The sequence below is a fragment of the Camelus dromedarius genome, chromosome 9 (genome assembly GCF_036321535.1).
Source record: "Camelus dromedarius isolate mCamDro1 chromosome 9, mCamDro1.pat, whole genome shotgun sequence".
Classification (NCBI taxonomy): Eukaryota; Metazoa; Chordata; class Mammalia; order Artiodactyla; family Camelidae; genus Camelus; species Camelus dromedarius.
In genome coordinates this window covers 22985861-23011195 of record NC_087444.1, presented here as the reverse complement: position 1 = coordinate 23011195, position 25335 = coordinate 22985861, and the positions used below count along the sequence as shown (strand labels likewise).

At 46.5% G+C, this 25335-nt stretch overlaps 2 protein-coding genes and 1 pseudogene across 9 annotated transcripts in view; 1 reads left to right on the top strand and 2 right to left on the bottom strand.

Moving 5' to 3' along the window:
• Positions 1 to 772: 772 nt before the first annotated feature.
• LOC105089475 (3 beta-hydroxysteroid dehydrogenase/Delta 5-->4-isomerase) lies at positions 773 to 9147 on the bottom strand. Of its 4 annotated transcripts, none has more exons than XM_010980528.3 (4): positions 9052 to 9147; positions 8699 to 8919; positions 4405 to 4569; positions 773 to 1990 (listed from the first exon to the last, which is right to left on the bottom strand). In XM_010980528.3, exons 2-4 carry the CDS (start codon positions 8841 to 8843, stop codon positions 1179 to 1181), a joined length of 1122 nt encoding a protein of 373 aa, XP_010978830.1. In that variant the 5' UTR covers positions 8844 to 8919; positions 9052 to 9147; the 3' UTR covers positions 773 to 1178. The 4 variants fall into 4 exon arrangements, with proteins under 4 accessions (XP_010978830.1, XP_031313772.1, XP_010978832.1 ...); XM_031457912.2 differs by having other exon boundaries at positions 8699 to 8901; XM_010980530.3 differs by having other exon boundaries at positions 8699 to 8889.
• LOC116154805 (WW domain-binding protein 2-like) lies at positions 4823 to 8011 on the top strand (annotated as a pseudogene).
• A 6597-nt stretch (positions 9148 to 15744) lies between the features above and the next one.
• HAO2 (hydroxyacid oxidase 2) overlaps positions 15745 to 25335 on the bottom strand; it is a 30027-nt gene continuing 20436 nt past the window's right edge. For 3 of the 5 annotated variants that reach the window (XM_064488886.1, XM_064488885.1, XM_064488888.1), the window contains 5 exons: positions 24168 to 24442; positions 22632 to 22841; positions 20889 to 21047; positions 20460 to 20532; positions 15745 to 16550 (listed from right to left, as the gene is read on the bottom strand). In XM_064488886.1, the coding sequence (XP_064344956.1) occupies positions 16495 to 16550; positions 20460 to 20532; positions 20889 to 21047; positions 22632 to 22841; positions 24168 to 24442 (773 nt within the window). In that variant the 3' untranslated portion in view covers positions 15745 to 16494. The remainder of the gene's footprint in view (positions 16551 to 20459; positions 20533 to 20888; positions 21048 to 22631; positions 22842 to 24167; positions 24443 to 25335) is intronic. The other 2 variants (XM_064488887.1, XM_010980533.3) reach the window with 2 other exon arrangements.

Here is a 25335-nt window from a genome sequence, read left to right as displayed (position 1 = left end):
TGAGCAGGAGACAAATGTTTGAGAGAGCTCACCCAAGTACCCTCTACTTTCCTAGGAACCCATGGTGTGGCTTCATTGTGTGTTTTGAAAGCTTCGAATACAGGCTTATGAGTTGCCAGAGTCGCCAACACACATGTACCCAGGAGTATTCTAGATATCTTCAAGGACAGTGGCATTGGCAGTGAGGCTGTCTGCCTCTCTGCTTCTCCCTTCCTTGCCCAGTGGACAAGGGTATGAACACCTTTCAGATTCCCCCAAGGGGTTCTCCTTGGTCCTAGGGAGTCTCCTGCACAGGACCAGGCAGGAGGTAGGTGACCCAACGGAGCTGGGCTCTCCCAAGGATCAGCACCCCATGCTCCAGTGCTCCGCTGCACCCCCAACAAACCTATCCATCACCCCTCCCCACTTTGCTGTAAATTTTGGGCAGTTCAGGCTACACGATTCAGTGGGGAGATAAGGGCTTTCAAGGCAGTTGATCTGGATTAAATGTCCTGGTCACCTACCAGTTAGTGTGGCTGTGAACAAATTTCCTTATTCATAAAAGGAAATAGTAACCCTTGCCCCCTAGGTTTCTGGTGAGGGTTAAAGAAGTGATGCATGCCCGTCATCTGTGACACGCCTGAAACATAGTAGGTGCTTAATTGATCCTAGTTTCCCCTCCGGATGCTTCTGCCCACCCCAGTTCCATGCTGCTTTCCTAAGTAGGAGATGGTGACACCTGGAAACGGAGGGGAAAGGAAAAAAGCATATATTCACATAAACCACAACTTCCTCCTGATAAGCCATTAAAACATTTATTTTCATTGAGCTGTGTGAAGGAATACGAACTTTCAAAAGAAATGCTTTTGCATTTACCAAAGAAAATGGAATCAACAGGCAAAACTCTCAGTGAAAAGTAGCCCAGATAGCTCAGAATTAGCAACTGAGACTTTAGGACCAGCAACGACAGCAAATCACCTTGTCTGTCCTCTAAAGAGCAGGTAGGGCAGAAATCTCCTGGCGGGGCCAGTGGCTGAGAAGGTTTCTGGTGGCGGGAGTGAGACAGTAAGATGGCCATCTTGTAAAAGGGAGGCCGTAGTATCCGGGCCTGTATCTGTGTTACTTTCTGTAGGAAGCCGGAGGAGAGAGCTTGACAGACATCTAGCAATATGCACAACCACATTGTTGTCGCCCCCAGATCAGTGAGTCTTTGTTTTCAGGGTCTCCCTGTGCTGTCTCACCAGGGAGCCAACCCACTCCGTGGTATTCTGGCTGGCTTCCTCCCACGTGAAGAGGGGTTCATACCCCAGATCTCGCTGAGCTTTCTTATAGGAGAAGGTGAACACACTGTTTGATAGTGTCACGAGGTGGCGGCTGAAGGTGGGCTTATATTTGTAAATTGGACTAAGCAAGAAGCCCACCATTTCCAGCAGGAAGGCAAGCCAATACTGCAGAGAAATAGGAAGGTTCATTCTGGAATCAAGCCGGAAGCCCCAGTCTTTGCTCAAAGCGTAATTGAGGTCATCATAGCTTTGGTGAGGCGTGTCGTCTGAGATGTAGTAGAACTGTCCTTGGATGCTTGGGGCCTTTCTGGGGTCCCGCAGGGCCCTCAAGGCCAGAATATGGGCCCAGGCCACATTGCCAACATAAACTGGGTTGACGACGGAGAACCTGCCGTAATTTGTCAGCATGCCATTGTTCTTCAGGGCACAGTCTATGTGGCCAGAAAGGAAGGGGCTCCTCTCCCCATAGATATACATGGGCCGTAAGGAGCAAGTGTACAAAGTGCCACCATTTTTAAGAGCGCACCCATTAGCTTCCAGCACAGCCTTCTCAGCAAGCTTTTTGCTTTGTGGATATGGAGCGGGCCATCGGCTTTCGAGATGCTCTTCTTCGTGGCCATTCTGGATGACCTCTTTGTAGGAGTTGGGCCCAGCCACCTCTATGGTGCTGGTATAGATGAAGATGGGCACACTCGCCTGAACACAGGCCTCCAACAGGAGCTGGGTACCTGCCCACGGGGAGCACACCATCAGTGTTGGGAAATAACCCAGAGCCAGCCATGCCCAGAGGCCAAGTCTGCCTCTCACCCCCCAGCCGGGTGGTTACTGCAGAACAGGAGTGCATTTTTCTGTGTCTCTGGCTGAGATGTGACCATGCTATGGCCATAGGACAAAAGGCAAAAATGAAAAGGGACCAAGACTTGGGTTCTAGAGAGCAAGCATTTCTAAGTTTTTGGGTTTCATGGACCTGCGTAAGAACGTTTAATTTTGGAGAAGGATGGAGGGGTGCCACTTTATATTTTGCAGAGTAAGGAGATTTAAAAATGCTCATGTTTCACCTCTACCACCTCATTAAAGACAGACTATCTTGAATAAGAAAATCAGGAGGCCAGCCTCTTGGAATATAGACAGTTCTAGCTTTTAAGCAAAAGAAGACAGTTGAAGGACTCACATGCACACACAGAGTTGTGTATATGTATACAGGTAATATACACTCTTAAATATACACTGAATTGTTCGTATTTTTCTTTTTCTTTTTCTTTTTCTTTTCTTTCTTTCTTTCTTTTTTTTTTTTTTTTTTTGAAGACCAGTAAAAATGTCCCAAGGACACTTTTTGAGTCACTGTGCAAATGATTGGTGGGTTCTGGGGAGAAGCTGGAGATCCAGACTCTGTTTCTGTGTGTTCCCTACAAAGGCCACTCCTAATTCTGGCTGTGACTCCGTTTACCCAGGTAGGAAAAGCGGGAAGGCGTGGGTGGGTGATAAGCCTTTTTACTTAGCGTTCTGGAGCCCTGCGCTGGCTTTGTATGTTGAGCCTGGTGAAGAACCAGAGGGGAGTGCGCCCTCTGCTGGTAATATCTATAATGGGGGGACCTGGCCGAATCCCTTGAGCCGGCGAGTATTTTAGCTCGTGGAGGTAGTCTAGAGTGCCTTTCCGACAAGAAGAAAGGAATTTCCCGGCAAAGCACAGTTTTTTGGGTGGTATTTTGAAAAAAAAAATCCCCTTTAAAGCCTTTGTCCAATTTGATTTTCAGGAGGACAAGATTCATTTTTTCTTTTTCATTAAATCTGGAAGCAGAGAAAATTTGGAGCTAATTAACCTGCAGAGAGGGAAATGACCATCACTGGGATGTATTTTCTAAACCTGGAAGCGATACTACTTTTAGTCAACAGCGGCCTCTAACATTTCCGAGGGATTTCAAATGCCCTATTGCTGGCAGCTGTGGAGAGTAGAAGTTATGAGAGGGGGGCCTGAAAACTAAAAACTGGTTAATTTTAGCACCTTCCTGGCAGCAATCAGGGGTGATCAGGGGTGTGGCTAAGTAGAAACTAGAAAGGGTCTTTTTTTTTTTTTTTTTTTTTGAGATTGTTCTATTTTAGGCTGGAGACACAAAAGCAATGAGTTGCTTTAGAAAAGGAGCCTCTGAGTAGACCAACTTCGGTGGGCAGGGCGTGGAAGACAGATGGGCTGGGGGCTGGGGTGCTGTGGTCCTAGATAGGCTGGCTTCCAGGGATCAGAGGGATGATACTACAGAGCAAGTTAATAAGGAGTTTAAACTAATCCCTGGAGTGAATGTGTCTAGATTTAAAGTAGATTGGAAAGCCACAATTCAGAAAGAGCCACCAAGCACTGAAGGGATGAGGATTAAGGAGGGTGTCCTTGGGGCTCCTGGCTAGAACTACTCTTCAATAGTAGACCTGGCAGTGAGCTGAGGGGACGTTGTTATGGATAATGGGAAACTATTCTTGTTTAGAAAATATTATGGGAAGGCAAGTGCTGGATAATTCTGTACTGCCAGGCCACTGTGAACCAGCTTTGCTAGTTCTCCTGGGAGGAATCCCCGGGAGGTGAGCTAGAGGTCTCTGGTCCTCTTACCCTTCGGGATCCTGTGCAGGAAATCCTGCCTGAAGGGAGCCAGCCTGGAGCTGTGGCCCGTCGCTCCTGACTTGGAGGCACCTCCTATCACAAAGCTCTTAGTTCTTGGCCGTGGCGTGACCACCCCCTCCAGCCGCACAGAAGGGTTAACGTTCTGACCAAGGAAGTACTTGGAAGGTCTGGTTCCAGCCCAGGGGAGGCAGGAGGTGGCTGGAGAGCAGGAGTTTGAGGTTGGAGTTTTGTCCACACTTAATTGGAGCAGCAGAAGAAAGAGCTTTCATGGCCTTTGGAGCCACACAGGTGTGGGTTTAAATTCTCTTTCATTCCTACCCCTAGGGCCTTGGACACATTGCTTAGCCTTCCCAGCCCTAGTTTCCTCATCTGAAAAAACTGAGGGTGGAGGCCCTGAATCTCTGTTGGAGGTGACCAGCAGAAGCACTTGGTGCCCGCTTGGCAGGGGTTCAACCAGCTTCCCTTCCCTTCCTCATCCTGGCTTCTGCCCCTCACTGGCCCACCTCACTCCATCTCCTCCCCGGGACCCTGTACCTTTCACGTTGATGTTCATGATGGTCTCCTGCTGCACGGCATTCACGACGTCAATGATGGCGGCCGTGTGGATGACCACTGAGATGCCCTGGCAGGCGTCCTTCAGGCACTGCTTATCCAGAATGTCTCCCTCCAGCATGGTCAGCTTGATCTTGCTCTGGAGCTCTGTGTGAACATGAGTTCAGTCACTGGAAGACTTTCCAGACGTGGAAGTTTCCTGATAAAGGTGGCATTTTACCCAGGTCTTCAAGGACAGGTAGATTGAGGGGGAAGAGGGGCGGGGAAGGGGGGACATCCCATGGAAGGAACAAGTCAACCAGGGCACAGAAATCAGAATGTGTAGCATTTCTGGAGAAAGAGCCAACATCTCTTTCCACCCCATCTCTTTCCAAAAATAGCTGTGCACCAGAAATGGATACATTATAACTGACTATACTTCAACAAAATTTTTTAAAAACCCAGGAATTTAACATAGGACCAAATGATGGATTTAACTGAAAGGGCTCTTATTAGATATCCTCAAAAGCAGAAATCAGCCACCCACAGACTAACAGGACAGCCATCTACCCAAGGGCCGTGGATACGACATCAGGGCTTCCATCTCCTCTGAAGCCCCTGGGAAGTGGCACCGCCAGTAACATCATCACCTCAAATTAGCCCACAAAATAAGTGCCACCCTACGTACAGTTTGGATAAACACCCTGTACTTATTTTGTGCTTTTTATTTGGCACACAACTTTCAGTTTTCTGATTTCCTTTCACAGTACCTATCTCATGAGATATGTACTCTGATTTTCACTTTACAGGCAAGGAAACTGAGGCTCAGAGAGAGTGAGGGACAGGTCCAAGTCCCACTTCTAGTGAAGACTCAAGCCTGCCCCCCTGCCTTCAAGCCTTGCTCACTTTCCCGTCACCCACATGCAGGACTGGCACTTTTCCGTGGCAGAGTGAGGATAAGTCAATTTTAGTGAAATTGGCAATGGAGGCCGGAGGAGAGCGACAGAGAAATTCAGAGTGAAAAACTCAAGGCTGGAAAATTGCCTTCCTGGGTGACAGCTTGGAAGAAACATCTGCTCTCCTTAAGCCTGTACCAGATTAGCTCTGCCCCAGCCCCTTCCCACGGTTAGGCAGCTCCCAAAAGGCCACCAAGTGGGAGAAAGGCAGAGGAATTAGCTGTTGAATTTTCTGATTGTGTCCCTACCTCTGCTTTCCTCCCCTCTTCCTCTGCCTCCCCTTTAAGGCTAACTTCAGCAGACTGGCTCCAAGGACTTGATGTGTGGAGGAGGGAGAAGTCCAAAGCCCAGTGCTGAAGAGCGCTTATCCCATTAGTCTGCAGGGATGCAGAGAGACCAGCAGAGGGCACTGTGGATGCCTCAGTGGTGGAGCCACAGCTCCCTCCCTCTCCAAGGCTCCCTGGACTTCCTAAGTGTTTCGCAGAGATGGAATACGTAGTTGCTGATGTAGTGTGAGCTGGATTGGAGGGGGGCCCAGAGAGAAGCTACCAGAAAAACTGGTGGTTAAGAGCACAGACCCTGCAGCTAGACTGCCTGGGCTCAAATCCAGCTTTGTCATTTTCCACATGTGGGACTGGAACAAGGTAATTAACCCCTGCTATGTCTGCATGTCTGCGTGTTCTCAAATCCATTTCTTGAAATCCGAAAGCCAATGTGGTGGCGTTAGGATCATGAATGGGATTTGTGTTCTTATAAAAGAGACCCCAGAGAGATCTCGGGTCCCTTCCATCATGAGAGGGCACAGCGAGAACGTGCAGGCCAAGAACCAGGAAGAGAGGACCCTTTTCCAAGAGACTATGGCGCTCAACAAGAACCACTCGGAGGGCGGCGGAGTGACCGTCAGCAACACTTTGAGAGCATCCTAATGTCCTATGACCATGTAGAACTTACGTCCAATGACATGAGAAACGTGCCAGAGGCCTTCAAAGGTGCCAAGAAGGGCACCGTCTACCTTACCTCGTACCGGGTCATCTTTCTGTCCAAGGAGAAGGACGCCATGCAGTCTTTCATGATGCCATTTTATCTGATGAAGGACTGTGAGATCAAGCAGCCTGTGTTTGGGGCAAACTACATCAAGGGAACAGTGAAGGCTGAAGCAGGAGGTGGCTGGGAAGGCTCTGCATCGTACAAGTTGACCTTTATGGCAGGGGGTGCCATCGAATTTGGACAACGGATGCTACAGGTGGCATCTCAAGCCTGCCGAGGTGAAGCCCCCAGCGGAGCCTATGGTTACTCTTACATGCCCAGCGGGGCCTATGTCTTCCCCCTCACCAGTCACCAGTGGAATGTACCCCTGCCCTCCTGGCTACGTCTATCCACTGCCCCCACCTGAGTTCTATCCAGGACCTCCCATGATGGATGGAGCCATGGGATATGTGCAGCCCCCGCCACCGCCCTACCCCGGGCCCATGGAACCTGCAGTCAGCAGCCCCGATGTCCCCTCCACTCCTGCAGCTGAAGCCAAGGCCGCAGAAGCAGCTGCCAGCGCCTAGTGCAACCCGGGCAACCCGCACAGCGCCTGCAGGCCCACGAACCAGCCCCCGCCAGCTCCCTACTACCCCCAGAAGGTAAGAAGACCCAGCAGACCCCTCCCACCCCCTCCTCCCACCTCTCATCGCTCTTTCCTCCCCTCCCCTTGGGCTGAGTCTGGGGTGGGAGGTGATGGGAGAGCCTTGTCCTTCCTCCAGGTTTGATTATAAAACAGTTACCAGGAACTGTCATTGAGGGAGGGGAGGGGCCTCTTGGGGGCGGTGCCTCCCAGCTTCCCACGCGAGCCCAGAACCCCCAGGCGCTTCCCTGCCCCACCTCTGGGGGCATCCCCCTTGTTCCTGTTTGGCTTCTACACACGGAGGGACTCTCTGGTCACCTCCTCCAGCAGTCCAGCCCCCTGTTTTGGTAGCACCTTTATCCTCAGCCTCAGGAGCTCCGTCAGACAAGCCACGTGTCTTCCCCGGGGCCCCTGCCAGGCCCTTCTCACATCCCCCCACTCTAGTCTGTGCCTGGCTGTGAGAGGCCCCCTTCCTGCTGGACTGTCGGCCCACATTCCGTTCCCAGCCAGCCTCGGCCCCCATCTCACTCGCCTTCCCTTCCCTGTCCTGTCCTGGTCATCCTGTTGCCACCACTTTTGACTTTTGGAGCTCTCCCCTGAGCTGCCAGGGCAGTGGCATCAGGGCCAGGCCCCTGCGGCAGGGGAGGGGGCCCTTCTGCTTCCCTGCTAGTTTTTCTGGAATTTGTTTCCCTTTGCCTTCTCACTTCTCCCTCCATAAGGGGCTTCTTGGACTGGAACTGGAGAGTGCATGTCCACTTGGGGGCTGCGGGGCAGGCAGGGAACACAGCACCTGATCCCTGGGGTCCAGCCAGGGTGCTGACCATGACCTCTCGCCAGCCCCTCAGCCTGCCCCCTTCCCTTTTAGCTTCACGTCTGGTTGGCAGTATGCCCCCTAGATGCACTAAAATTTGCTCTCATTTGCTCCTGGACTGGCCTTCAAGTGAGGAGATGGTTATTTAAAGAGAATTCCCTATTTATTTGACAAAAAAAAAAAATCCAGTTAATAAATTAATGTGAAATAAACCCTGTTTGCACCTTGATTTGTCTGCTGAAAATGTGAACTAGTGAAAATGAAGTAACTGGGGGAAAAAAAAAAAAAAAGAGCCAGGAAGAGAGGTCTCCCCAGGACTTGAACCTACCTTGATTTAGACCTCCAGATTCCAGAACCGTGCAAAATACGTTTCTGATGTTTTTAAGCTACCCAGCCTGTGATGTTTTGTTATAGCAGCCTGAAGGGACTGTATTTTTCTGTACCTGTATTCTTATCTTAAAAAAAAAAATACTATAACCCATTCCAGAGCGTTGTAATGAGGAGCAAATGAGTTGACCCAGTAAAACACATAACACAGTGCCTGGTACAGAAGGAGCACGGTGAGCATTCTCTGATACCATCTTTACAGAGGCCCCTGCCCACCCACGACAGCCCCTGATTTGTCACATATGGGAACTGGTCCTCTAGACTGAGAGTCGCCCTCTCTGGGCTTAACTTGTCACACTGCAAGTATGGCTGCCATGCAGGGGTCACAAACAGCTGATGTTGATCATTTGTGAATTTGTTTTCTTCAAGTCAGAGACACTGTTGAAGCAGAGGGGAGAGGAGGTAGGACGTTTGCAGAGGTCAGGGGAGACGGAAGGAGAACGGAGCGACAGGTTCAGTCCAGGAAACAGGCTGGGGAGGGGGCTCTGTGTGGGGAGGTGGTCCTCTGGCATCCAGGAACCTGAGTTCACTTACTAGAAAATTCCTCTCGAACTTCTGATTTGAAGACTTTGTCTAGGAGCCGGATCTCCTGCAGATCCTTCTCCTCCACCAACAAGCGGACGATCCTCTGACCCACAAAGCCTCCTCCTCCTGTCACAAGGCAGCTCCACCCAGACATGGCCAAACCTGAGCTCTGAGAAACACTTGCCAGGAACCAGAAGACCCTGGGGAGCAGACTGGATGAGAAAGCGACCCTGGAGAGGGCCGAAGAGAGAGGACAGGTGATGACGTGCTCACAGAAAACCACTGTGCTCCTTCCATTCCACTTTTGCAAAAGTCCCACGCACCTCCCAGGGACAGTTGAAAGAAAATGGAAAAGCTCTAACCTGTCAGACTGTCGGAAGCAAGACGAAAGAGCCTGGGTCCTGGTCTCTGGATCTCCTATGGGCAGGACTGGACATTTATACACTGTTGCTCTGACTCAGCACTTTTCACCTTGAACTGCCTCTGCATACTTACTGCTCATCCCTCCCACTTCTTAAGCAAAGCCTGTCAACCTTTAACATGTATCTCTTCTTCTCCCAACACACAGGAAGAGAAAGCCAGTTTCAAGGCCACAGCGTGACAAAGATTCTTGGTTTACCCTTCACTTAAGGACACCTGGCAGTCAGTGTCAGCTGTGTGAGATCCACCATCTATGAACTTAAAATAGATGGGGAGAAACCTCCCCGGTGCAGAGCGAATTGTTACCTTTTCACTAAATACATCTGGGGCTGGGAGGTGGGGCGGGGTAGGAATTCACTGGAGTCCAGTTTCTCCTCAGAGTGGTGTCTGAAGCGCTGTTGCTGTTTTGCAAAGTTTAGAAACTTGCTGTCATGGCAGCTCCAATCACTAAGTTCTATAGAAGATGACTTTCCAATCCAATATACCCGGAACCTCAATTTCTATTCCCCCCTGGGGAGCTCTGGCTTTCCTCACTGAAGAGAGGCTAGCTAGTGATAACCACCGAGTTCTATGACGTGTATAACACAGCAGGTGTATGGCTGTTAACAGAACTGAGCCCATCTTAGGCCCTTACAGTTTCTCCTGTCCTTTTGTTGACCCTACCCAGGACTGTACTGTGCAGCACTTCTCTGTCATCAAGGGCTTTGTAATCAATATCAATAGATACAGTTTTATAATCATTGAGGGGGAGGGTATAGCTCAGTGGTAGAGTGCCTGCCTAGCGTGCACAAGGTCCTGGGTTCAAACCCCAGCACCTCCATTTAAGTAAATAAGTTTAAAAAAAGTACCCCCCCCCAAATAACAATCATTAGGGCCTGGTGGCCTCTGTGATCTGTTAGTCCCCAAACAATGATGAAAACTGATGTGTGCCTGGTACCCACGAGACTAGTTACCTGTTCATAAATGTTAACCTAGGAATGCACATTCTGTTTCGAAGCACCCATCCTCATGCCCTAGGTTAGCTATAAAATTGTCCCAGTGCCCCCCTCCACCCCCCCGCAGTGTGGAATGTGGCTGTGAATGCATCTGGATCACTGTCCATTAACTCCCACCCTGGGAGTAAGTCACGCTCTCATCAGCTGATCCATAGGTTATGTGGAGCTGCCTGCCTTGTTATTCATTCTCAAGATGCCTTCTCAGATAGGGATCTGTAGCTGTGGGCCACAGTGGCTTTAAACGTAGATGTTTGTACTCACCCCACAGTTTAGTTGTAAAACCACCCTCAGCGGATTCCTGAGCGGCAGATGCTGTAGATGCTTCAGAAGCCTATGACCCAGAGAGGCCCAAATACCACTGCGTCTCAAGATACTGTCTTTCTTCTGCTTATAAAAATTGAGGTGTAATTTACATGCATTAAAATGTTCGGATCTTAAGTGTTAGTTCGACGAACCTTGACATCATATACATAGAGTCGTACACTGTATGGTCTTTGGCATCTGACTTCTTTTACTTATCATAATATACTTTTGAGGTTCATCTGTGTTGTACAGTGTATCAGTATTTCATTCCTTTTAGGTACTGAATACTATTTCATTGTATGGATAGCCCATATTTTGTTTGTTCATTCGCCAGTTGATAGTTGGAATGGTTCCACTTTTTGCACTCTTACCAATAAAGCTGTTACGAATATTCACATACGACTGTTTGCGTGGACATATGCTTTCATTTCTCTTGGGTAGATAGCTAGGGGTGAAATTGTTGGGTCATATGGTAAATTTATTTTTAACTTAAGAAGCTGCCAAACTGTTTTTCAAAGTGGCTGCACTTCCTGCCAGTAAGAAGTGAATGTTTGAGCTTTTTCATCTCATTGTTTCTTCATATTATCCAATGGACATTGTCAAGCTTTCTTATGATTCTATTGGATAAGAAGTAGTGTCTCATCATGGTTTTGATTTGCATTTCTCTAATGACCAGTGATGCTGAGCATCTTTTCATATGCTTATTAAACATTCCTATACCTTTTAGATGAAATATCTAAGTGAATCTTCTGCCCATTTTTAGTTTCACTTATGTATGTATGTATATATGTATGTATGCATGTAGGTATGCATGCATCTATTTAATGGAGGTACTGGGGATTGGACTGTGAACTTTACCAGTGCTTCTGTGTTTCCCCACCTCCCACCTTAAGTGGGACAGCATGGCTAGAGGGGCTGGACTTGGGTATTTCCCATCTCCTGGGTGGGTCAGGCTCTAATGAAACCCTAGTAGGTGAGGGTCTAGTAAAACAAGTTCTCTTGAGGGCAAGCCTTGTCAAGAACAGAATGCTCTGGCATATTTCAAAATGGTTACTTTCTCCTCCCCTGTTTGGAAGCTTCAGGGAATTTTCCTCTGATATTCACTGTGAAAACCTAGTAGACTTCCTGTAGTTAAAACAAAAATATGGGGGCCTCCCCTGATTGGGCCTCCCTGCAGTTTTGAGCTCTCAGACTTGTCCAAGCTGCTCCTCCAGCAATTCGTCAATTACAGTTCAGGTTTTCCGACCCTGGTGCTGGTTTTCATGGAGGTTCCTACTCAGATAAACTGTGATTCTTTGTATCTTCCTATCTCTCCAGTTTTGGGGGCAGTGGTGTGCCCTGTGACCTCACTTTTATGAGGAATCTAGAGGAGTTGTTGACTTTTGAGTTTTTTCCACTGTTTACTTGCTGTGGACTGGCAATTTCCAAGCTCCTTACATCCTGGATTGGGAATCAGAAGTCCCCCCCCCCATCATTTAATTTTCACAACTAGATGCCAAGAATATCGGTATTATTATTAGTAGATGAAGAAAAAGATGCATTGAATCTTGCCAGATATCTTGAGAACAGTGCAGTCAGAATCTGAGCCCAGACAGCCTGACTGCGGGCTGACTCCAAGGCTGATCTTCTTTATCAGAATACAGTGCTTATCTTTGAGATACCGTGTTCTGTTCAGCTGTTGAAACTTTCCAGTGGGGAAAAGTTTCTCTGCCTTTTTTACTCATGCATTCTAATGCAGGACATTTTCAGGGGCCAAGAAGTCCCTTCTGAGGTTTACTATGTATCTCTTCATGTGACCCTGGATGTTCCCTGTCCGGACTTCTGAGGCGATGAGAACAGCCTTTTGGCACTGACTTTATAACATGCTTGCTTATTTCCCCTGGAATTTTGGAGCTAGCCCACTGAGTCTGGAAGGAAAAGCAACTTAAAAAACAATGCCCACATCTGTCCAGGACCAAAAAAAAAAAAAAAAAAAAAAGTACAGTTATCGCCAAGGTAGATGTTTACAGGGAGAATTTGTACTAGACTTTCTTGTAAAGTAAGCTAATACCATTATCTGCATACCAAATTTCCTTACTGTCATATTGTATTGTGATTTGTTTCTCTCCTGCCCAAACCAATCTGGAATGACTGAATCAAGCCCCATCTGATGATCTCAGGGCTGAAGAGACAACCTGGCCGTCATGCCTACTTAGACATTCCTATAATAAGTAGGGTTATTTCAGAGAAATTTGAGGAATTTTATAGCATGTTCATCAGCCAGCTAGATCATCTGAGAATGAAGGAAAAGATTTGATTTATGAGATTGCAGTGGGGTGGTTAGAGAGGTGGATGTTATCCCACCAATGATTTCTCTGGTTTCAAACCTTATTTTCAAGGCTGCTTATTGATTCTTTTGCAGCACAAAGGATAATTCAGTACTGAGATATTCTCATCTTGTTTCTGCCATGAAAGAGTAATGAGACCAAAGTTATGGACTTAACACAAGTGGAAAGAGGCTTCAGCAAGGGGCATCTGAGGCAGAGTGCTGTGGGCTAGAAGTGAAATTCCAGAGAGTGAAGTTCTAGAAAGTGCGCCAAGCCCCAGTGTATGTGATGCTGTGTCCTGGGACGGGGGTCTAAGAGGGCTGAGGACCAGGGCAGAGGAGAGCCAAGTCTCTCTAGGAGCTGTCACCTGCAGCATGAAGTGCCTGGGTTGTGCGGTTCTCCCATGAGTCTGCCCCCTGTCAGAGTCCATGTTCTTGAGGACCCCCGGGTAAGAGGATATTTCTCAGACTTAAATCTCTTCGCTTGGTTTAACTCTTTAGTACTTTATTGAGAAAGTCTACGTCTGTCTAGTAAAACTGTCCAATGATCCAGTATGACTGAAATAAAGATCTCTCCTTTCTCATGTATTGGTGAAGGTCTGGTATAGTCTATTTTAACTTGTTTCCAGAGTCCTTGAATCTCGTCTCAAACTCTCTTTTTGTGACTTCTCCTGGAGGTCAGTGTACTACACAGAAGAGGCATTCCTTAATGGGCCATAAGGTCTTGTAGCATCCTAGGTTACAAAAAAATATTATTTTAAGCTTTTATTTGCTTTTCTGTTCTCTTATGTCTCTGTGAACTACAGTAAAAAAGTTTCCCAAGATTCCTTGCAGCAGCACATGAGTTGGGGTACCCCAGGACCACTGCTGCCCCACATCCCTTTTTGATCCTTTGAAACCTCCATCTTTTCCAAGGCACATGTGGCTGCTGTAATCAGTGTGTTGAGGGTCTCCTTCAAACCCAAGGTCATTTAGGCCTCCCGTCCCACCATGCAACTGTGACATCTCTATCAGCCAGGGAGTTGTTCCTAGACATGGCACTTCCTTCAAATGTTCCTAAACTTTTAGCACCAGCACTCCATCCTTGCTACCAAATTAAGACTCCTTCTTGGCCTCAAATTGACTATCAGCCCAACAATGAAGGAGCTCATTTTAACTTTTCACTGAATAAAAACGTTAGACTCTAAGAGAAAGGTCATGGGCAATTCTCCTTTTCCTTTTATTAACTCATTAACAGTGGCGTCTCACTCAGCCTCCTGGGCCTCCTTCCAAAGATCACAGCCTTATGAAGTATCTACTACCTTTTAAGCATCCTAACTACAGTAGCTTCACCTTCCTTCTTCCCTCTAGTTGGTCTATCCTGCCCGTCTGATAGGGAGTATGATTTTGGCCGGGGAATATTTTATATGGATAGTTCTTCTGTCCAGAGTGCAAATTTCCATAGTTATTTCATAAAGGTATAGAGGGTGTGCAAAAAAATATAGCTGCTGCAGTCATTACTGATCTGCCCTTTTAAGATCTTTTATTCAGAGAACCATCAAAGGAGTTGATTATTTGGGAATCTGAGTATTCACTTCCTTTGTATTCTGGGTTCTGAATATCCCCAGCGTAGGCAAACAGGACTATCTAATACCACTATACTTTATTTTTTCTTTCCAAATATGTAGGTGACATATGTGCATATATTTGGGTTAGGCAAGTGGCTATAGCATTAAGAGTGATGACCAGGGAGGTCACTGCAGGACTGCTTTCTCTTTCAGTGTTTCCCGTGCTATCTGATGTTCCCTTGACCAGGCCCTTGGTTATGTGATGTAAGCTGGGCGAACGTGGAACTGTACTTGGCATGGGTTCAGGCAGAAGAGAGTCCAGCCCGGGAATGACAGGAGACTTGATGTCTGTTGGCTTAGGTAGTGACCAGTCCAGCTTGGCTGTGTCTTAACTCACTGTTTTCCCTCTGGGACAGCTGCACTTCTCCAGATGTGACAATGCAGTTTGACCCACCTTTGTCTTTTCGGATTATGTCATTGAACAAACATTTACTCAAAGCGTTCATGGGGTTGGGCATGGTTCTATGCTCTGGGAATGAAGGGGAGAGCACAACTGACGAAGTTTCCATCCTGGTGCAGATGCACGATGAACAGATAAACAAAGGATAAGTTAATTGCCAATTGTAGGAAGTACTGCAGTGACAAGGGGGAAAACAGGTTGCTGTGATGAGTCAAGTAGAGCCCATTCTAGATAGGATGGTCAGGGTACTCTCACCTCCCTGTGGAGGTCACATTTAAGCCGAGATCTGAATGTCAAGAAAGAGCCAATCACAGGCAGAAGGCAGGGAAGGACATTTTATGCAGAGGGAACAGTAAGTGTGGAAGTCCAGAGGCAAGAAAGAGTTTTGCTTGTTTAAGAAACAGAAAGGAGGAGTATGGCTGGGGCGTAGTGAGCGAAGGAAAGAAAGAGTGATAAAGAAATGAGTTGGGAGGGTAACACCATGCCCCGGAGGGCTGATCATCAGTTTAGAACTTAGGCTAAATGGAGTGGGAAGCCATAGACAGGCTTTAAACAGGTGAGATGTAGGATTTGCTTATACTTAAAAAAAATCTGATAGCTGCATGGAAAAACAGAATGTAACAAGGAGCAAGAGAGAACACCTGGAAACCAGTTATGATGTTACTTATTTAGGACATTGATTTCTATCCCTAACTTTCTTGCTGTCTGCAAGTGTCAGATCTTACTCATCTGGGTGTTTCTGCTCTAGGAGTCTATTTTCGCTGACTGACTGGTCTGGGGAGTTTTTCCGCTGGTAGGGTATTTATTCATTTTTCCATCTCTCCTTTCACTCCGTTCACTCACTTCAGTCCATCCATCCACCCATCATCCATCCATCCATCGTCCCACAGAAGTTTACTGAGATGCCACTGCATGTCAACCCCAGAACCAAGTATACAGTTTCTTGCTCAGAGTCATGTATAGTCTATTTGTGGAGCGAGAGATGTGAAAAATTCAATCAATCAATCAGTAAAACCACATTATAATAAGGGTTGTAATAGTTTAATGTGCAAAGTACTACAGGAAGCCCTTAGGAAGTAGGCAGAGTAAGAATAGGTGACCTTTGAACAAGGTCTGGAAAGATGAATAGCAACCTGCCAAATAATAATAACAAAAGCTACTGTTTCTTAAACATATTAACCGTTAAGCATTGTGCTCTGAACTTTACATACATTATCTCACTTAATCTCTCTCTCATCATAGCGAGCTGGGTAGCATAATCCCCATTTTATAGACAAGGACATGGAAGCACAGAGAGACTGGAACACTTGCCCAAGTCAAAAGTTTGACTGTTAATCCTGTCTGTATGGCTCCAAAGCCTATGTTTCTACCTCTATTATTTCCTCATTATCTGTAGATAGGAGTATGAGTTCTGTTGGGGAGTATTTTATACGCAGTGCTGTCTGTCTAGAGTGTAGATTTCCATAGTTGTCTCATAGAAACGTATAAGATATGCAAAAAATTGAATCCACTAGCTATTTCAGTCATTATTGATTTGCCTTTTTAAGATCACGTCTTTTGGGGGAGGATTTTAGGCAAGAGAACAGCCAGGCAGTGAGGCAGAGCAGGGCACATTTGAGGAGAATGAGGGATTGGGGTGGAGTGGTCAAGGGTGCAGGGAATGAACCACTGGACAGGATGGGGCCGAGGCAGGGTAGCATCACACGTCACACTATGATTCTGACTTCCTCCTCTGGGCAAGCTCAGCCATCAGTCAGGTCATTCACTCTCTTTCTTTACAACCTGGAGAACTGGATCAGGTCCCGATTGATCTCAGCAACTGACCGGCAGCCTAAAAGAACGACATAGTTTAAAAGCTCATTTCTCAAAAACACCAGTCGCCCACCCCACTGTGGGTATGGGATGGTCCAATGCGAACAAGCCTGACTTGATCTTTGTTCTCACCCTGATAAAATGTTATGTACACTGGATGTACCATGTAAATCTGATCGCACTGGGAATTATCTTGTGAGCCTGTGCCTGGGTTCTCTTTTAAAACAGCCATGTCAAAATGGCATGATAAAAACGTAAAAGCAGTATTGCAGCATGTTGAAAAATCAGTTTGTCTGCAGTAGATATACTTGGCCTTTATCTCAGTCCTGATAAGGCTTAAGGACATAGGAAGTCTCTGTCAGGGAGGAATATGACTCAGGGATAGTATATGACATAGGGTGAGTATTGCATCCACAACCGCCCTCTAAGGGAAAGTTGTAAAACAGAACTCTTTTCTTTAGTGGAGGACCTTAATTAAAAAGCAAAATTAGGGCTAGAGATTAGACTGAAATTAGACACAGGAACTGAAGACAGTAACTCCAGATAAGAAGTAAAAAGAGATGGGAGAAAGTGATAATATGAGCTGGAGAATTGTGGGATTAAGATGACAGTGGAAAATCACTGGTGATTAGAAGGCTGAAAGAATTTAATAAGAGACTATGTCCTGTTTTGCTTGAAGTTCTCATCCACATCTGTGAGGCATGCACCTTCACCTCCCAAAACATAACTAGCAAAATGTATTACTCACAAAAATAGAACTAATGCGGGTGTCCTTTCCTGAAAATGGAAGCAGAGAGAAGAGTTGAGTTCCATGCCTGTGTTGATTATAGTGGACGGAAATGACAAGCGTGGGGTAGAAACATAACCTGTAATTGACCTAATTCAGCAGAAGCAGGAATTCAGAGCCAGAGATGCTCTCGTCAGAACTGACAATGATCTTGAGAGCTCTGGGCTTCCACAGAGCAGAGAACAGAGCAGCTTCAGAGCCAGCAGGCCTCCTCGAGGAGCACAGAGATGCCCAAATATAAACTCTGGTTACGTGTTGTCATAGAAATAATATTTCAGCTGTATAAAAGTCTCAACAGTTGCAGCAAAGTGTTGTGATTCCATTTGGAGGCAACTTGAAGCATCCATTCACACATAAGCCCTGGTGATATCTGTGTACTGTTCTGTGTATCAGTGTAAGCTCATCAGACTGGGTCCCACGTTGTACCAGGGACACCACCTCACTCTTGGTAGAGGTTTAGTAGAAGGTTAAGAGCAAATGCAGAATTACAGTGTATTCCTGCTTTTTCATTACAGTAAATAAGGAGGCTGTTCACACTAAAATACTTTGGCTAATTTAACGTGAAGTGGGTGCTTCTAAGCAATAAACCTCCAGAAGATTCACAGCCTCTTCTGATTCAGTCCCCTGCCCTTACAAGGGAGGAAACCTGAGTGAGGTCTGTGCAGGCTTGTGTAGGTATGAGTTATACGTGCATGTGTTTTTTTTCTTTCAAGACAAATCAGGATTTTAACCTTTCTATAAATGTAATTTCAGCAATAGGTTTCACAGTTAGAAAAGCGTTATTTTTATGCTGATTTTGTTTTTATCAACAGTGCAAATAGGGTTTTCCTCCTGGGGCTGTGATGACACAGCGTCTTAAGGGAAAAGCAGCACATATTTCTGGGGGAATTGGGGAAGAGAAGTCATGTTGACTGGTCACCTCCTGGGTGCGGACTCTGTATCAGATGTCTTACGTGCATTGTGCTGGGAAGAGCTAAGGGGTAACAGAATCTCTGGGGTTTCATAATATGATTCTGTATTCTAGTGCATTCCACCAAAAGCACAGGCCTCCATCTGGGACCCTCCTCTCCCCAGGGACTCACCTGGGGAGAGGGGGGTCTCTCCTGGAGAGGGAAATTGCACAGAGGATGCTGAAGGATGCTTTTCAGCCTAGGTTTTCTATTCTTTCTCTTCTTCCTTGGACCCTCTTCTCCATCCCACATTTGTTTGTTGATTACTAATTTTTCTATATATTAAAATTTTTTTAACAAATATTTTTATACAATTTATTTTATTTATTTACTTTTAAATTTTTGAAGGGGGAGGTAATTAAGTTTATTCATTTATTTTTTAATAGGGGATTGAACCCAGGACCTTGTGCATGCTAAGTACACACTCTACCACTGAGCTATGCCCTCCCCCCAATTCTTCTATACATTTGAAACAATTTGAAACAATACATTCTCATTGTAGACCGATTAGAAGAAAAGGAATATAAAAAGTCAGGCATAAAAGTGCTCACCATCCTGTTTTTACTTTCTTTTTTCCCTGCCCCCTTTTAAAAAGGGTGCTTTCCACACTCTAATTCAGAAAAAGAATTATTTCTTATGCCCCAAAGGTTGTTCAGTATAAACTTTCGGTGGAATAAAAAAGCTTTGCTATTGCAAGTTCCCCCAACAGGATTCTGGTAAAGAAGTTTAGACAGCATTTCACAAGGACGGGAGAAAATATTTGGGGGCACAGGAGAAGTCATCTCAATCTCCTGGGATCTGCAAAAGCCTATAGGTCTTCCCATCTCTCTCCCTGCTCCCTCTCAGGGGCAAAAGACACCAAGATGATATCTGTTCACACTTGTGCCCTCTCCTCCCTCATGGGAGGGACTTGGTGACATTGAGTCATTTACTGACTTACATCATAGGCTTTGTAGTAGGGCTCTGGCCCCAAACCCTTGTGGTCCTTGATGCCTTAATCTGTTTCCCCTTCTTTCTATGAATCTGCTCGGTGGAAAGGAGGCTGGTCCTGGTGTTAATGCTGATCTAAGTTTTCTAGCTTGTACTACTCAAGCCCAAAAGGTTGAGTCCGCAGCCCCAATGGACGCTATGCAACTTGGACACTGGGTACAAGATTCTTATCCAAATATCAGATCAAACCAGACTGGAAAAGACCTGGATGCCCTGTGCCGGGCACATGGCAGATGCTCGCTGACATCCGCAGAAATATGGCATGAAAGTGTCCTTGATTCCACTTTAGAGCTCTTGGTTCATTATTTCCTCACTTCTGCAGAAGATTTGTTATTACCAAACTTTAGGATTGAGGTGTGAAGGGAGACATTATCGGAGTCCACCTTGTCTGTCTCTCACATTGCCATCAATTACCACTAACAGCAGACAAAGACAGTCAAAGGCAGAGAGAGCTACTGGCCACTGGCGTTTGAGCAGGACAGTTCTCTCTGAAACGGCTCCAAGCATTTTAGGACATTCAGCATCCCTGGCCCCTGAGCACTAAATATCTCCAGTACCCACCTTCCAGCCATTATGCCAATTAGAAGAAAACCAAAAACCCAAATCCTAAAACCAAATGCTCATGAAGAGAGAAGGTACCATCATTAGTTAAGAAACGCCCTTTTATCGGCTTGCTGGGATTCTAGGCTTTGCTAAAAACATAAACATGTTTATGAGCACTGCTTTACAGTCTCCTCATTTTTGACGGCAGTCCACCTGCATGTGACTTCAAGACATTCATATTTGTCCTGCTGTCTGTGGTTATGGAAGACGATGTTTCTCCTCCTCCCTCTTCCGTCCTCTGGTTTACCTCCATCTCCCCAGCCCCTCCATGCTTCTGCTCTGACAGAAATTCTCTGCTCTTCAGAGTCCATGAATATTCCTTCAAATATGACACCCAGAACCACATCCAACAAGCCTGATGTGATCCGAGCAGAGTAAGAGGGACCCTCTTTCCCGTAATCAGAAATTGCACTTGCTTTGGTAGCAGATGTGTCATATTTGCACTTTGTGCTTAATTTTTGTCTGGAACATTCCCTCCCTGCTCTCTCCTGCAGCCACTGGGCCCAGGAAAGGCGAGCAAGAAGAAAGGGCCAGCTCTCCAGCTCCTTAGACGGCTGGCTTTCAGTTGTGAATCAGGAAAAGAGTTGTAAACACTTACCTGTAAGGGTCATGGAAGTGTGGAACTCATTTTTTAAGATGTTCAAAACTTCCTCAACACCATGTTCGCCCTGCTCCAGAGACAGAGACAGAGAGGAGAGAGACAAAAAGAGGCATGATGGAACATTCTGACCATGTGCTGAGTATAAATTTCAGGTGAGCTCAGAGCTGTGATGGGGAGGATGGAGCCATGAAATCAGAACTATGCTGGAAATAAAGGAAGGCAAAGAGGAAAACATAGGTGTGAGAGCCCTTAAAATTTTGCAATACGATACAGAGGAAGCAAGGAGGGGTGGAGGAGGTTTCACAGTCCTTTAGGAAACTGTGGCACCTCAAAAAACAGCTGAGCTTGGGAGTCAAACCACAGAAATGCGTGGAAAGGAATGGGCAGCGTGGTATCTTCTGGTGGTTTTCCCTTTGCCACTCTTACCTTGTAGGCAAGACCCCACAGGATCGGTCTCCCCAGAAAAATGCACTTGGCTCCAAGGGCCAGAGCCTTTAGCACATCATTGCCAGTTCGGACCCCACCATCCACGTACACTTCGATTTTCCCCTTCACAGCAGCCACCACTTCCATCAAGGCATCGATCTGCAAAGGAGAGACAAGAGTGGCTCGAGGGATTCCTGTTTTGACTCTCAGGGCATCATGGGACAGTGGTGCCCCCTCCATGTGGGCTGGTACCAGGAGGTCCAAGCCGGGGTGATGGCTGACAGTTCCTCCCCTCCCTGCTTGAGGATGCTGGTGCCTGTCAAAGCAGTGCGGCCACAATCCCAAGGCTCAAGGACCTTCTCCCGGCTCTCCCTCCTGCCATCTTCTGATCGGACAGAGCTCAGATGTCTACAGCTTGGAACAACCTCTTGGTTCCTCGTCACATCCCCAAGGGGACATTTTCCATTTAGAGTGTTCACTTTAATGCTCTTCTTTTTAAAGAATATCTTAACTTTTGGTTTTTTTCCACCTTAACTCTTTCTAGGGTGGCAGAGCTAGAGATGTTTTCTATCGCTTAGACCCTAAGTCTTTTTGGCAAAATAAGCATTATCAGTCATGACCCCAGTGTCTGGACCACAGCCTGTTCTGTGTAAATGGGTCCTACCTCATTTTGAACACACCATACTTGAGCAGCTTGTTCCTGACTCCCTTGGGGGTTATCTAAGACAGGGGATAGGAATGCAGCAGTAACACTGTAAAAGTAGGGCTGAAGCCTTCGAAAGACAAAATAAAAACAGCTGATCACTTTGGCCTGGTCTCCACTGGCTCTTTTCTCTCACCGTGTCTCTCCCATTTCAGGCTCTGTGACCAACAGACCTTGTGGACCTAAGATGCCCCAGACCGAGCCGTGCTCCTGGGCATCTCCAAGTCTGTAAGGAGGAGTCACAGCCGAGTCTGGGTGGAGGGGCCTTCAGGAAAGGGTTCTGGAACTGCCTCGGGGCTCCTGTTCTGTTCTGCTCCATTCCTCTTAGAGGAATGACCAGGGAAAAAGAGTAAAAACTGGGCCCTGCGGGGACTTCTGCTACTTAAGGAGTCAATCGGCCTAACTCTGCCTCACCCCGCCTCACCCCTTTTCTTTTTCTTTCCCCAAATTCCATCTATGATGGATATAAATTCATAAGTCAAGGGGGAAAATTACACTATCCCAAATTTTTAACAAAGGATTCATAGGACATATTTTAAGTTTCATTGTGAAAGATAGTTGTTTATTAGCTTAAATGAGGCACTGTTTCTTCCTGGAATGTGTCGTATGAGAAAATATGAGGTTATAGTCCATGCAGACAGGCAAGCTTCTCACTGAACACTCCTTCCAGACGGCTGGAGACCTCAGTGCCTGGGGGACAACTCTTCTGTCAAATTCCAGCTTGACCACTTACTGACTGTGTGAACTCAGACAAGTTACTTGACATCTCTGAACTCCAGTATCCTCATCTGTAAACTAAGGACAATGATGCCTACCCTGTAGGACTGTTGTGAGATTTAGAGATGACATATGTCAAGTTTTAAAAAATAACCTGGCATATACTAGGCTATTAGTAATAATTAAAAGTCCTTACAATTCACAGGTATAAACCAACATAGGTGGTTAGGGAGAGGGGAGTGTGTGTCGAATGACAGAGAGTACCTTGCTGTGGATGCACACACAACTCACAAACACACTCACTCTGAAGGCACACTACTCACGGAAGCAGGAACGTCGTCGAGCTGCCTCCCGCCGTGGTTGGAAACAATGATGCCCTGGACATTGTGCTTCACAGCTAACTCTGCGTCCTCTTTCGTCAAGATCCCCTTCAGGATGATGGGCAATCGAGTCAGGCTCTGAAACCAGGAGAGATCATCCCAGCAGATGGCTGAGTCAATGGGGGTCATCTGGAGATAAGGCACTGAGTTTCCCTGTGGGGGATACAAGAGAACCTTAGTCCTGAACTCCTTCAAGACTCCCATTCCAAAGATGGGACACCATTTGAAGAGCCACCATTTATAAGCTTGAAAAAAGAGGCAGAAAATCCAACACTACTAGCTCCTTTTCCTGACAAATTTTCTGTAGAAGAATTTCTCCGTAGGGGGAGGGTATAGCTCACTGGTAAAGTGTGTGCTTAGCATGCATGAGGTCCTGGGTTCAATTCCCAGTACCTCCATTAAAAAAATTAATTAATTAATAAACAGAAGAATTTCTACTTCAATTGCTTATTTATTTACCATTATTTGTGTCAATGCTCAATAGTTATGCCAGGATCTGGGCACACAAAGGCAAATAAGACACAGTCCTAACAACAACAACAACAACAACAACAAAAAAAAAAACCTCAGAGTGTAGTAAGTGAGATGGAAAAGCAAGAGCATGTATAGGCCGATGTGATGTGTTATGGTGGAGACAGGCACTGGGTACCAGGAACTAAGCAATACTTCAATCATTCTGAATCTGAGATTACCCAATTTGTATCTTGACTCTCCATGTGAATCAAATATCTATAGACCCCAGTGTATCCCTGGAATCTGAGATAGATTCCAGGAAACCTCAAGGCCAATTTGTGGTTAATGAGTAGAATGGCTGAGGCACTTGGCTGGGGATCACAGCTGCCCATTCACTGAAAAGGCTGGTGTCACCATCTGTAATGAAGCCAAGGGATTCCAGCTTCACCATAGCTTTCTCTCTCTGGGCACTCCATCCCATCTGACTGTAAGTTCCTTTTGTAGTCATCTCATCCAAGCAAGTGTGCTGTGGCACTCCAGTGCCACGTGGATGAGTTCTAGGTGTGCAGAGATAGTGCCCCCTCAGTTTTCAACACTCCAAGGGCTGTTCACCTTGGCTATAAGCATCCTCTTCAGAGGGTCCGTTTATCTCAGTGTGCCAGCCAAATGATCTTTTGCTAAGTGTGCCATAAAGTAGAAAATACTGGGAGAAATTTTTAGTTCAATCTCCTATTTCGTGAAAAAAATATTTCCTTAGCTTTCCTATTTCTCGGCACCCAGCCCCGGCCAGAACATTTCTGGTGACAGGTGGGGCAGTTCCAGGGCTGAGAACATCGAGCCTTATATGCTGCTTGTCTGGAAGTTCTGGGCAGCGGAAATGACAGCTGCCTTTGGGATGGCTGCATCCCTAACGCCCGGTGCAGGACAGGCACTCAGTGACTTCCTGTGGAAAGAAAGAAGAGAGGAGAGAGGGATGGAAGTCTGCCTCCTGTGACGCCTGCGCATTGGCTCGGGTATCTTTCCTACCTTCTCAGGTGATCCAAGATTTTTTAGCAGTAAGCTCTTCTTTAGGTCCGTAACGTTGTATCGTCTGTTGCCAATTTTGGGTACGTCCACAGTGATCACCAGAGCTTTGAAACCCAGGGATTCTACCTTTTGGATCAGCTGTTTGTTTAGCTGCCGATTTGGCTGCACATACAGTTGGTACCACCGCAGGCCCTCGGGGGCAGCAGCAACAATGTCTTCAAGGCTGCAGCTGGCATACGTGCTGGTGATGTAGCAGACACCAGCTGCTCGGGCAGCTGCAAAGCAAATAACACAACTCAGATTGAGGAGCAGACACATTCTGCTCTGGGGTGAGAAGCCCTAGAGGTCTGTGCTGCCTATGGCTGCCTTGCCCTTTGAGTGAGGGTACCACCGGCCTGCATTTTGCTTTCCTGTAGGGCCGGAATAGCAGGTATATTTCATCAAGACTAGCAGACCTAAAGCTGTCTGGGTCCTCTTCCCAATACCCGCCTTACAAACTCTGCCCTTGGTATCCAAAAAATTTCCAGCTAGAGATGACATTAAGTCCCCAGAACCATTTTGGGCCTGTTGTGGCTTTCAGATAGGAACGGGGCTTCTTGTGAACTCATCAATGAAGCAGAAGGGAACTAAAATGGGCCAAGGATGAGAAAATGTAATTCCAATGGAGAAGGCTGAGCTACATTGTAGAAAAAGCATGACATTTGGAATTAGAAGAATGCTGGTTCCACCAGTTCTTGGCTGCATGGCCTTGAGCATCATTTTCTTTATCTGTAAAAGGAAATAATAATATCTCTCTTATAGGGTTGCAAGATGGGATACCAGCTAGGGGAGCGTTTTTTTTGTTTTGTTTTAATTTACGAAGTGAAGTATTGTACAAATGCTAGTGCTTATGAGGCTGACAATGACAAGCACTGCTTATTTCTCATTTCTTCTTTTAATCATTCTCAGTGGGATTCTCCAGAGTGTTCATGTCACAACCATCCTACAACCCAGGGGCAGAGAATTCAACCTAATCAGAAATTAATATTTTCAATTCCTAATGTCAGCAGGAGATACCCCCATCCTCTCACCCCACCCCTAAGACAACACAACACACTCAACCAGGAAGATTTAGTAAAGTAGTCATATTCATACAGGGTATTCATATTTCAGCTTGGCCAGACCTGGG

Bases quoted from the DNA above. Each gene is read 5' to 3' on its own strand.
- LOC105089475 (XM_010980528.3), bottom strand. From the start codon at position 8,843: ATGTCTGGGTGGAGCTGCCTTGTGACAGGAGGAGGAGGCTTTGTGGGT. The intron at 4,570-8,698 runs GTAAGTGAACTC...ATGTTCACACAG, and splicing joins AGTTCGAGAGGAATTTTCTA to AGCTCCAGAGCAAGATCAAG. The intron at 1,991-4,404 runs GTACAGGGTCCC...CCCCGTGGGCAG, and splicing joins CATGAACATCAACGTGAAAG to GTACCCAGCTCCTGTTGGAG.